General features: G+C 41.4%; 1 protein-coding gene across 1 annotated transcript in view; it reads right to left on the bottom strand.

The window, feature by feature from the left end:
- RP2 (RP2 activator of ARL3 GTPase) overlaps positions 1 to 13,926 on the bottom strand; it is a 48,453-nt gene that overhangs the window by 18,518 nt on the left and 16,009 nt on the right. The window contains exons 2-3 of the mRNA XM_042974184.1: positions 7,439 to 8,104; positions 1,839 to 1,953 (exon numbers count right to left, since the gene is read on the bottom strand). Of these exons, the coding sequence (XP_042830118.1) occupies positions 1,839 to 1,953; positions 7,439 to 8,104 (781 nt within the window). The remainder of the gene's footprint in view (positions 1 to 1,838; positions 1,954 to 7,438; positions 8,105 to 13,926) is intronic.

The raw sequence follows: 13,926 nt of genomic DNA, 5'->3' as shown, positions 1-13,926 counted from the left end.
CACTGTGGAAGACCATGTGGAGGTTCCTCAAAAAGTTAAAAATAGAACTTCCCTATGATCCCGTAACTGCACTTCTGCGTGTTTACCCGAAAAACACAAAAACCCTATAATTCATACATACACCTCTATGTATACATTATTTATAGCAACATTATTTATGATAGCCAAATTATGGAAGCGGCCCAAGTGTCCATCAATAGATGCATGAATAAAGGAGATGTGGGGTGTGTGTGTGTGTGTGTGTGTGTGTGTGTGTGTATGCATACATACGCACATATAACATGGAATATTACTCAACCATAAAAAGAATGAAATCTTGCCATTTGCAACATGGATGGAGCTAGAGGGTATAATACTAAGTGAAATAAGTCAGCCAGAGAAAGATAACTACCCTATGATTTTACTTATATGTGGCATTTAAGAAAACAAAAAGAAAAAAGACAAAAAAAAAAACCCGGCCTCTTAAATACAGAACACTGGTGGTTGCCAAAGGGGAGGGGGAGTGGGAAAAGGAGTGATATAGATAAAGGAGATTAAGAGTACACTTATCATGATGAGCACTGAGAAATAAACAGAATTGTTGAATCGTTATGCTGTACACTTGAAACTAACATAACACTGTATGTTAATTATACTTAAAAAAAAAAAAAAAGGAGCCAGGTCATAATTTCTGATATATATACTCTTTAGTAGATGCAGGCACTGGGTTAGAGCAAATCCTTCATATTGCTACAATAACCACAAAGGTGTATGAAGTACTGTATTAATGGCTGAGTCATACCCAGCATTAGTTATTAAAATTCTCCCAACAATCCTCCAACATTTTCATATAGGTTTCACGGTTATTACAATTTACACATAAAAAGCATGTAAATGCAGACATGCCATCTTTTTAGGGTATATTCCATCAGCACGGCATATTACTACACATATTGGCTCCAGCCAGTCAAGAAAAGCCTGATGAATCTTGAGCAAACCATGTCCCTGCTCTGACGGACAAACAGAACTCTGTCCTTTAGAATCGGTATACCTTCAAATACATGTAGGCAGATATAACCCTTCAGGAGGGCACACAAATTCCAGTTCCTCTGTCTGCAGACATGTTTTCAGTATCTGAAATTTATTGGTGGCATTTGTCCACTGGGGAAAACAATCCTAATTATACATGGAAAGTTAATCATATTAAACACATAAAATAATATACCATTTTGTTTATATTTCTTATTTCCTTTCCAGTAGGGTCAAAGCACACTAAAGCAGAAAGAATCCTTATAAAGTGCTTTGTAACTCTGGGCAGGGAGAACAAAACAGTCACTCACTGTAGTACAATACAATAAGAATTAGAAATAACAAAATATATAATAATGAAATGTGACATTCAAGTACTAACATGACAGAATAGGGGGGAAAGACCTACTGCCTAATTTCTAGTTAGTTATACAGGGATTTTTGAATGATGTGAAATTCTGACTTTTTTTTTTTAATGTTTATGTTTGAGAGAGAGACACACACGCAGTGAGAGCAGGGGAGGGGCAGAGAGAGAGAGTGGGGGGAGACACAGAATCCGAAGCAGGCTCCAAGTTCTGAGCTGTCAGCACAGAGCCCAACGTGGGGCTTGAACCCAAGGACTACGAGATCATGACGTGAGCTGAAGTCGGACGCTTAACCGACTGGGTCACCCAGGTGCCCCCAAATTTTTGCCAGTTGTGAACAGTAACAGGAAAAAAAACATAAACAAGAAAAAGAAGGCAATGTAAGAGAAATGCTAAGGGCAAGAGTAGTTCTAATCATGCATCAGGAGGATAACCACACAAGTACACCAATCATCCAGAAGGTACCTTTACTCAGCAGAGGAAGGAAGTCAGGTGCTTTCTCCCCAAAAACTCTCTGAGCATCTTCAGCTTTCATTGACACTTCCTTGGTTTGAACTAGGAAGAATCCTTTACCAACCATCTGTGGAAAATAAAGTTTCGTTTGGATTTTAAAATGAACTTCTGAGATTAAAACAGTATTTTCCTATTCTAGCATTTTTCGACATAAAACCGTGACACAGCAGGCTGATGTTTGTTTGAATCAGCACTCTGATTCAGGGTGTTTGCTCTAACAAGTTTTCACATACGCAAGATTTTTCCAGATGGGTGCTTCTGGTTAAGAATTAGTGTGTGGTGCGTAAGGAGTTTGGTGACACATGCAAACGTCCAGTGAGAATGGTTAAGTAAACTAGGGTGCATTCGTCACATGATGAAATAGCACAGTTCATGAAATATACGACAAAAGGGGGAAGAGCTTAAGTAATAATTTTGAAAAGCATGATACAGATGTATACGGTATAACACAGTAATAATAGACTACATTTATGGAGCACTTACTGTGTGCCAGGCAATTTTATGCACTTTATGTATGTGTAACACATTTAATCCTCTCGTGTGGTAGGTGCTATTATTACCCTCATTCTACAGGTGAGGAAACTAAGGCACAGAGTGGCCAAGAAATTTACCCAAGGTCACACAGCTATAAAGTAAGAGAACTGTGATTCGAACCCAGTTAATCTGCTTATAGACTAAATAAATTAAAGATTATTCCCAAAAAAACTATTCAAGATAGAGTACATTATGGATGGTTTTTAAGTTTATTTCTACTCTTCTTCATTGCTACAATACTGTACAGTGAGTACACATTGATTTTTTTTAACGTTTATTCATTTTTGAGAGACAGAGAGCGTGAGCAGGGAAGGAGAGGGAGGGAGACACAGGATCTGAAGCCATAAGTACACGTTGATTTTTGAAATAACTATGAAAGTTTTTAAAACTTGCACAGAATTCAACCACTTAGTTTTTTTAGCAAAGCCTCTTGGATTTTTTTTTTAAATGTTTATTTATTTTCGAGACAGAGAGAGACAGAGCATGAACGGGGGAGGAGCAGAGAGAGAGAGGGAGACACAGAATCTGAAGCAGGCTCCAGGCTCTGAGCTGTCAGCACAGAGCCCGACACGGGGCTTGAACTCACAGACCATGAGATCATGACCTGAGCCGAAGTCAGACGCTTAACCGACTGAGCCACCCAGGGGCCCCGCCTCTTGGATTTTTAAGTATAAAAGTAGCATGCATGGGGGCGCCTGGGTGGCTCAGTCAGTTAAGCGTCTGACTTCAGCTCAGGTCATGATCTCGCGGTTCATGGGTTCGAGCCCCGCGTCAGGCTCTGTGCTGACAGCTCGGAGCCTGGAGCTGCTTCGGGTTCTGTGTCTCCCTCTGTCTCTGCCCCTCCCCCTCTCTCAAAAATAAACATTAAAAAAAATTTTAAGTAACATGTATGCTCAATACAGAACACTTGAAAAATAAAAAATAGAAACAAATATGAACCAAGGTGCTATCACTCAAAGATGCCCCTGCCATATAGGTATACTTCCTTTTATCCTCCCAGTGTTCGTTTTCCCCCCATTACAGAAATAACACCTGTTCATTGCAAAACCCATATAACTGCAAAAAAGAGAAGAAAGTCCTGTTCTGAATCCACTTCCTAAGAATAACCACAACTGCTAACATTTTAGTATATATAACTTCGCAGACTGAGATCTCTAAAAATAATAATAATAATAATAATTCAGATACTTATATGATATTCTACAAATCTTCCCTTACTTGACTGTGAATACTTCCCAGCTATTCCACTATAAAGTCAGTTTTAATGGCTCATCATATTTCACCCTATGGCTACGTTATTCCACACTATTCCATCAAATTGGATTCAAACTCAAATCCTTTTTCAGAGCCTTCAATGCTGCCTCAGAAAAAAAAAACATACATAAAAAAAGTAGCAGAAATGTGCATGGGCATCACTGCCAGGTGATGACTGCAAAGTTACTTAAAATCGCAGGAATAATCCTACCTCTGTTTCTAATTTTCTAGAGAGCTCACTACCTCTCATTTCATACTCAGACACATAAACTGACAAAAGATGATTAACTCAAAATACTGTTACCTAAAAACAAATAACAGATTATGAAACTTGATCTATTTCGATATCTCACTGCAGATATCCGGAGACTCCTTTTTCATGGAAACTCTTCTACTCTTAAAGACTTGAAAATAGTGCTTAACTACCCAACTTTAAATTACGCAATACGTTACTTCCCAACATTTCAGACCACTTTTACATTAGTTTGTCCTGTGCGTATCTGTGATGTAGCCAAGAGGAAGCAAGAAATCTGACTTTTTAGGTGAGAAAATTGAGGCCCAGTAACTTCTCTTGATTCACTCTGGAATGTGTTTTCTGCTTTATCCAGCTTCTCTGGACTTCCTAGATTAAAAAACCTCTTAGGATACATTCAATTTATAAAAATAATGTGAATCAAAATTCTGTGCTGGTCCTAGGGTTGAACATAACCAACCAGAGTCAGCAATCACAGTTCCAGTTGAGGCTGTCTTAAGGTATTTAGGTTATGGTATGAGAAAGACTCAAGGGTTGTTTGCTTGTTTTTTCCATCTCAGAATTAAGTAGCTCCTACACATATTTTCCTGGGAACTCGAGCTTCATTGAAAAAAAAAATGTAATCTCTCAGGGGGCCTGGGTGGCTCAGTCGGTTGAGCATCCGACTTCTGTTCAGGTCATGATCTCACAGTTCTCAGGTTCCAGCCCCACGTCAGGCTCTGGGCTGGCAGCTTGGAGCCTGGAATCTGCTTCAGATTCTGTGTCTCCCTCTCCCTTTCCCTCTCTCTGCCCCTCCCCTGCTCATGTTCTGCCTCTCTCTCGCTCTCTCAAAAATAGAAATTGAAAAGAATTTTTTTTTTAAAAAAGGGGGTGCCTGGGTGTTTCAGTCGGTTGGGTGGCCAGCTTCAGCTCAGGTCATGATCTCGTGGTCTGTGAGTTCAAGCCCCGTGTCGGGCTCTGTGCTGACGGCTCAGAGCCTGAAGCCTGCTTCCGATTCTGTGTCTCCCTCTCTCCCTGCCCCTTCCCTGTCTGTCTCTGTCTCTCCCAAAAATAATAAACATTAAAAAATTAAAAAAAATATGTAATCTCTCTCTTAACATGTAAATTGGTGATCTTTTAGCATGTTTTGATACCCTCTTCACACGTACTCGGTGTCTTCTTCGTTTTGTTCTTTTTAGTCCCTAATTCTGTGCTTTCAGAACTAGAGAGGGTAAGTCCAACCCGAAAGTCCCAGGGATTTTCCTTCTAGGCTGAAGGGTGGTATCTGCCTTGACTCCCCGTACTTCCCTCACATTCCTGCTCCACCAGGCACCTGTCAACTCTCCTCTACTGCTGAGGCAGCAGAGTAGCATCGGACTTAAGGGCTGAGACTGTGGTCTACAAAGCCAGGCTGCCTGGATTTAAATCATGGCTCTGCCGTTTCCTGGCTGAGGGGCCTTTTGCCAGGTACTTACCCTCTCTGTGGCTCATTTTCCTTATCTGCAAAAAGGGAAATAAACGGCACCTATTTCATAGGTTACTCTAAGTCAAGTGAGTTACTTCATTTGAACCCCTTATAACGATGCCTGGCATATGGTGAACACTACCTAAGTGTTAGCCATTATTATTGCTGCCGTTGTGCTTTTGTTTCAAACTCTTCTGTAATCCAGAAGGACATCTAAAGAACATCATTCTTCCTGGTCGTGTTGTTTTCAAGTGCACACGACACTGTCATTTCACACATCAGATACCGCAAGTGAAAAGGTAAAGAACATATGATGACTCATGAGGAAAGATGGTGTTTGTTCTGATGGCTTTTTAAAAAATAAGTGTGCTATCCACTCCTTGTTACCCACCAAAAAGGAGTTTAACCTGAATAATGATATCTTCTGCAAACTGTATGTAGATTTAAAAAAAAAAATCACCATACAGGATAAAGCAAATACTGACTTCTCAGATGTTGGATTAACATATGTGACTAGATAGCTCGAAGGCCAGAAGTACTTTTCTATATCTTACCAGATTCACAGCAAGTTTTTATCAGATTGGCATGAACAAAAAAGAAAATACCACAGTCTTAAATGTGCACTTTGGCTTCTGTTGTTTTGAAAACTAGATTTCAGATATGCTTTATGGATTTCAGACACGGGTTTTCTAGACTGTAGGATGTGTAGCCACAGAGAGGAGGTCATCTTTGGTGGGCTTTTTTCCCTTATAATCTTCCTTTCGACAGAACTGTTACAATTTCTAGAAAATCCATGGGGCGCCCGGGTAGCTCAGTCAGTTGAGCATCCGACTTCGGCTCACGTCATCATCTCGCGGTTCGTGGGTTCGAGCCCCACATCGGGCTCACTGCTGTCAGCCTGTCAGTGCAGACCCCGCTTCGGATTCCCTGTCCCCCTCTCTCTGCCCCTCCCCCACTTACACTCTCCCAAAAATAAATAAATATTTTTAAAAATCCAATCAAAAAGAGACTTGGTAAGTTTTCCATCCGCTGCTTCATTTCTGGAAGTCTGATTTTTAAATTCAAAGACTCCTTCTGAAGGATACCTGATTACTGGATAATTAATACAGCCTTCTGCTGTCTCCCCACTGGAGTACCCGCCAACGCAGGAACTGCTGCTTCCTGGAGCCCCTCATCTCTCCGTCCCCAGGTATTCTGCAAGTGGGAGCTGCTCCCGATAGAACTCCTCTCTAGTCCCAAATTCACCAAGTCCCTGATCCTGAGCCCACAAGCTGCTATCCCAGCCCCCACCCTCATTCTGACACACCAGCTGCCCCTTCACATAGCAACAGGGAAAAGGCGAGTGGTGTGGGGCTCGTTCCCACAGTCCCGTCAGGGGCCAAAAGCTGTACTCTGAAATGTCTTTCCCACCTTCCCTAGCCAAACTCCTAATAAATGAGGCCAGGCTTTACTCTGCAGTACTACCTTTGTAAGCTTCCACGGCAATCATTTATTATAAAGAATGGAAGTTCTCTGGGGGCAGAGAATTTCGCCTATGTATCTCCATCTCCGGCACATGCCATATTTCATCAGCTTTAAGTTGCCGTCGATTGCAAGATGCATTTCAGATAAGCAAAAACGTGGAAAACAAATGTGCATCCTATAATCAATGAAATACGGTAACAGAGTAACTCTTCACACAGTAAGTGCTTAATAAATGCTTACTGAATTGGACTGTATTTTTAAAAGTTTCTTTGGGAAAGTATTTTGAGGCCCAGAGGACTATAACTTAAGAGCTGCCTGTATTTTTCTTTTTTTAAACGTTTTATCTATTTTTGAGGGCAAGTAAGTGGAGGCAGGGCAGAGAGAGGGAGAGAGAGGATCCGAAGTGGGCTCTGCGCTGCACTGTGGGGCTCCAACTCCCGAAGTTCGAGTTCCTGAGCTGAAGTCAGACACCCAACTGACTGAGCCACTCAGGGGCCCCAAGGACTGCCTGTATTTCTACCAGCCAATTTGAAAAGAAAGTTCTCCAGAAAGTGGTGTGCTTCTACCTAGGTGTGTGTCTGTTTCTCTGGTCTCTCTCCTTACCTCATCAATTAGTTTTCTGGCATTTGCGATTGTATAATCGCCAGCAAATAATACCACCAAGCAGGATTCATCACTGTTCTTCGGCCTCTGACCCCGAGACACTGGAACGATACTTCTGTTGGCTTCTGTGGAAATGCGGACAGCTTTGAGCTCTTCGGTGGCAGGGAGAGGAACATGGTCTTGAACCACGGCACCTTCTGGAAGAAGGCTCCAGTTGAGTTCTCCTGACACAGGCGTGAAGTCATGAATGTTGCTCCAGGTGTTGTTGAAGATACTTAGCCCTGCGTCTTTGAACTGCAACGCTAGCTCAGGGTAGTACCACTGGAAACAGCCAAACCTGATGTTTGTGGAAGACTCAATGATGGGCTGAGTGGCACAGCACAGAAAGACTTCCAGCTTCCTACAGTCCCTCACACGGAACTGCTGGCAGGCTAACGTGCATTTGCAATCTCTGCAATTCCGGAAAAACACGCTGCCTTTCACAGGTCCCAGGAAAATCACGCAGTTAGCACAGTCATCGATAGTGATTGTAGCCGAGTGATCAAAAATATAGATGTTACAGTTCTCACAGTCTTGAATGAGGAACTGTTGTCCTGCCACTTGGCCAGGCAAGCGACCTACTGTTTCATCCTTCAGTCCGCTGAACATGTAGTCTTTTGGATCAACCTGCCGGGACAAAACACAGGCCTTGAGTATTATCAACAGCATCGGACAAATAATAGTCCGATAGACTATAGTCCGATAGTCAAGTGTCTACTGGATCCCAGGCACAATTCTTAAGTGCTAAAATCTTAAGTTCCTACTCTCCTCGACTTTGCAACATAGTAAGAAAATGAAGAGCGCAAATTATTTTTTTTCAATAAATAAAAGGAATGGGAGGGGGCAGAAGGGAGAGGAGACCATGATAAAGGAAGATTCAAGGACACATCAGCCAACCAATGTGGGGACACTGTTTGGATCCTGTTTCAACATACTAACTGTAACAATACCTTTTGGAAACGATTGGGGAAATCCTCATACACACAGCACTTTGGATGTTATTAAGGGATATTTCAGCTCTGACCCTTTTTCTGTTTCTGATGCTTCGCTTTTTTGGTTTTTATTTTTTTAATTCAAGTATAGTTAACACATAGCATCATATTAGTTTCAGGTGTACAATATGATTCAACAATTCTATACATTATATCAGGATAAATGTGCTCTTCATCCCCTTTATCTATTTCACCCATCACCCCCCGCCCCCGGCAGCTTCCAGTTTGTTCTCCATATTTAAGAGGCTGGGTTTTTGTTGGTCTCTTTTTTTTTCTTTATTCATTTGTTTTTGCTTCTCAAATTCCACAAGTGGAAATTTGAAACAGCTTCTGCTTCTCTAAAAACTTCTGAAATTGGAGATAGGCCCAGATTGAAATGTGTTTCTCTATCCTTCAATAAACTGATGGATGGGTCTTAGTTTCTAAACCCCGACTGATTTCTGCATACGCTACAGAAACTGGAAGAACCTGAAGGCACAAGAATCATTCTATGTCATAACTTGCATCTGTAAATGTGATTCAAACATATCTTGAGCTTTTCCTACAGTGTAATTCTTCAAATGCCACCATTCCCATCTTTTACATATTCTAAACTAAAGCTCACATCACGTTTTAAACAGTATGCCTGGAATCCATCACATTACATATTTTAAAGTTCTAACTGACCACTCAAAATAGAGTCACAAAAAGGTCACTTTGATTTTTCCAAATTACTTTTGAGTCTACTTGCACTATTTTACCTCTTTGCAAATATTAGATTTCACGCCAAAACTGTTCATGTGCCAGAAATAGACTCCCTTACAGTAGGCAAAAATTGGATTATTCACAAAGGTTAACTTAATCATCTTGATTGTTACCAAACTAGCTTAAAGTGATTTATTCGGTATTGCACAATCAATGTACTTTTTCAGTTTTACATTACGTACTAGAAGGAGTACTCGTCTGTAGCATGAAACAATAAAAGAGGCCCTTTGTTTCCGAGTCTTAATTCTGTCACCTATAAGCAACATGATTTGGAAAAGGTGCTTGAACTTTCCAGATCTTCAGTCATTCAGCCAACATCTGACCAACACCCAAAATGAGCTAGATATTCTTTTAGGCACTAACATGAGTATGATGTTTAGTTACTTCCCATAAAAAAAAGTAAACACTCACCTAAACAGATGATTTAAAAACAACTTGGCTGTGCAATGCATGATGCCTAGAATATTCTGGAAACATAGAGGAGGGACTCCAGGGGTGGGGGAGGTAGGGGTGTAAGACTTCACATACGAAGTCAGAGTACACGAGCTGGAGTTCACCCCCACAAAAGGGGTGGGAGTAAAGGACCCTCCCTTCCCACACCAGGCAAAAGTGAAAGAATGAACAAAATAAAACTCATCCGAGAACGTGAGGAAAACCGAAAGCGGTTTGGTGTTTAGCTGTGATACTAGAAGGCTAGCCGATGAAGCTAGAGAGGTAGGCAGGGGCCATGTTATAAAGCCTGGAAGTCATCCGTGGGCAACAGGGTGCCACAGGAGGATTTACGTAAGGAAAATGTACATTTCGGAAAGATGACTCTGATCGGAATAAGGAGGTGGAGCATGGATCTGAAGATTGTTGCAGTCATCCAGAAAGTGCTGGAAGCAGAGTGGTAGTTGGGAGGGAAGAGGAAGACGGGATACATTTGAGAACTATTGAGGAAGTATAATCGACCGAGTTGGTAATTCAATATCTGTAGGAGGGAAGGCAGAGGGACGGGTCCAAAATGATGCCTAGTTCTCTAGTCGGTGATTTTTGACTTTTCTGACTATAATCCACATTAGTAGATTCTCCAGCACAGCCCAGCACACATACTTGTGAGTGTTTGTGCATGTACACATACCGAGGAAGTAAAAGCGTCACAAATAATATTTACCCTAATTTTGTGGTAAACCCCGAATATTTTCTATTATCCCACCTCTAGGTTTGAAAAAACACTGCTCTGGTTTATGTTCTTAGATGTTGGTAGTGTCATACACACACAAAACAAACAAACAAACAAACAAAAAACAGAGAGAGAGAGAGAAAGAAAAGAAAAAATATAGAGGCAACACAGGTTTAATGTGGAAAGAAGTGTTCAAGCAGTTCTATTTCTAGGACGTTACAGGTGACGCACGTATATCAAGGTGCAATACTCCAGTTTGGTCTCTACCAAGAAACTCAACTAGCATAGCTTCTGGCTCCCCTATTGCCTAAAAGGGGCCCTTTGGGCAACCCCAAAGGGACTGAGTAAGGAAAACACCAAGGAAAGGGGAAACTATGAGAAATCCCTGTGGTACAGTGTGGGAGGATAAAATAGAAAAGGAACCTCTAGGGTTTCTGCTCTTGCTTCTTCCTCCCCTAAATCTTGAGACAACAGTATTTCTCCCACACTTGCTGGGACTCAGATCTCTGGTCAAGACTTCAGAGCAGGGCAGAGTGAATTTAGGGCAGGGCAGAAACCCTGTGCTGGTGAAGAGCTGGGAAAAAATAGGTGGGGGTGGGGGGCACCTGGGTGGCTCACTCAGTTAAGCATCTGACTCTTGATTTTGGCTCAGGTCATGATCTCACAGTTCATGGGTTTGAGCGAGTCAGGCTCTGTGCTGACAGTGTGGAGCCTGCTTGGGATTCTCCCTCTCCCTCTGCCCCTCCCTGGCTCATGCATGCTGGCACTCGCTCTCGCTCACGCGCTCTCTCTCTCTCTCTCCCTCTCTCTTCCCTTCTCAAAATAAATAATAAAAAAATAGGTAGGGACTAACTATGACAATTGCCCAGGACTTCTCCAAACCCTCATAATTGGCAGATTAAAATCTAAGGAGTGTCTTTTTTCCCCTTCAGTTTCCTGGCTTTTATTTATTTTTTAAAAATATAATTTATTGGGGTGCCTGGGTGGCTTAGTCGGTTAAGCGTCTGACTTAAGCTCAGGTCATGATCTCACAGTCTGTGAGTTCGAGCCCCATGTCAGGCTCTGTGCTGACAGCTCAGAGCCTGAAGCCTGCTTCTGATTCTGCGTCTCCCTCTCTCTCTGCCCCTCCCCTGCTCATGCTCTCTCTCTGTCTCAAAAATAAATAAAAACATTAAAATTAAAATAAAATAAAATAAAATAAAATTTATATGTAAAACATACAGTGTATACAGTGTGCTCTTGGCTCTGGGAGTAGATTCCCATGATTCATTGCTTACATACAACAACCCAGTGCTCATTCCAAGTGCCCTCCTCAATAATGCTGCTTCTCTCAACTACTGATTAGTCAAGCAGACCAAAAAAATGAAATCAACAATAATATATAAGATCTGAACCATACCATGAGAATAAGCCTGAGTTCTGCATCCAATAAATACAGTACACTCACAGTTTTCTTAAGGACATATGAACGCTTTTTAAATAAATCATGTACTAGATCATAAAGCCTAAATAAATTTTAAATAATAGATAACTTACAGACTATGACATGGGACCAACATGTAATTAAGTTAAAAGTTAATAACAAGGGGTGCCTGGGTGGCTCAGTCGGTTGAGCATCTGACTCTTGACTTCAGCTCAGGTCATGATCCCACAGTCCTGGGTTCAAGCCCCACATTGGGCTCTGTGCTTACAGTGAGGAGCTTGCTTGGGATTCTCTCCCTCTCCCTCTCTCTCTGTCCCTCCCCTGCTCTCTCAAAATAAATAAATAAACTTAAAAAGTTAGTAACAAAAGATAATTTTAAAAATTCTTGCCTACTGGGGCGCCTGGGTGGCTCAGTCAGTTGAGCGACCGACTTCAGCTCAGGTCATGACCTCACGGTTTGTGAGTTCGAGCCCCGTGTCAGGCTCTTGTGCTGACAGCTCAGAGCCTGGAGCCTGCTTCTGATTCTGAGTCTCCCTCTCTCTCTGCCCCTCCCCCACTCATGCTCTGTCTCTCTCTCTCTCTCTCTCAGAAATAAACATAAAACAATTAAAAAAAAATTCTTGCCTACTTGAAAATTTATTTTTTTATATGAAATTTATTGTCAAATTGGTTCCATACAACACCCAGTGCTCATCCCAAAAGGTGCCCTCCTCAATGCCCATCACCCACCCTCTCTTCCCTCCCACCACCCCATCAACCCTCAGTTTATTCTGTTTTTAAGAGTCCCTTATGGTTTGGCTCCCTCCCTCTCTTTTTTTTTCCCCTTCCCCTCCCCCATGGTCTTCTGTTACGTTTCTCAGGATCCACATAAGAGTGAAACCATATGGTATCTGTCTTTCTCTGTGTGACTTATTTCACTTAGCATCACACTCTCCAGTTCCATCCATGTTGCTACAAAAGGCCATATTTCATTCTTTCTCATTGCCGAGTAGTATTCCATTGTGTATATAAACCACAATTTCTTTATCCATTCATCAGTTGATGGACATTTAGGCTCTTTCCATAATCTGGCTATTGTTGAGAGTGCTGCTATAAACATTGGGGTACAAGTGCCCCAATGCATCAGTACTCCTGTATCCCTTGGGTAAATTCCTAGCAGTGCTACTGCTGGGTCATAGGGTAGGTCTATTTTTAATTTTTTGAGGAACCGCCACACTGTTTTCCAGAGTGGCTGCACCAGTTTGCATTCCCACCAACAGTGCAAGAGGGTTCCCGTTTCTCCACATCCTCTCCAGCACCTATAGTCTCCTGATTTGTTCATTTTGGCCACTCTGACTGGCGTGAGGTGATATCTGAGTGTGGTTTTGATTTGTAATTCCCTGATGAGGAGCGACGTTGAGCATCTTTTCATGTGCCTGTTGGCCATCTGGATGTCTTCTTTAGAGAAGTGTCTATTCATGCTTTGGGCAGAAAACATGAATAGACGCCTACTTGAAAATTTAAAAAGCATACTGCTAAATAAACCATGGGTTAAAGAAGAAATCATAATCAAATCTAAAAATACTCAGAATTAAATGTTAAGACACCACATTTGGGATGCAGCAAAAATGGTGCTTTGACAGAAAGCTATAACCTTAAATAGCTGTAATAAAAATACTCAAAATTAAGGAGTTAAATGCCCTTCTTAAGAAATTAGATAATACACAATAAACTTACAGAAAGTAGGAGAAAAAAGATAAAAAATAATATCAGAGGTTAATGATTGAGGTATTAAATATGTAATAGAAAACATCAGCAAAACCAAAAATATGTTTTGCTGGGGGGGGGGGGTGGGCGGAAAAAAAAGGGAAAAAATAGGCAAACTTCTGGAAAGAATGATCAAGGAAATAAAAACAAAACACAAATAGTATGAATGAAAAGGGGGATATCACCCTAAATAAAGTAGAGGTTAAAAAGAGAACAGCATCAACAACTGTATACCAACAAGCTTTAAGAAATTTTGTCTATGAAATGAACACATCTCTTGAAAAATAACTTATCACAACTGACTCCAGAAGAAGTTAAAAGCCTAAATAAAATGCTATTACTACTACAGAAATAGAAGCAGTGGGCTAGCTAAGTGTTCCCA

The sequence above is a fragment of the Panthera tigris genome, chromosome X (assembly GCF_018350195.1).
Source record: "Panthera tigris isolate Pti1 chromosome X, P.tigris_Pti1_mat1.1, whole genome shotgun sequence".
NCBI lineage: Eukaryota > Metazoa > Chordata > Mammalia > Carnivora > Felidae > Panthera > Panthera tigris.
This window is presented reverse-complemented; position numbering and strand designations above follow the sequence as displayed.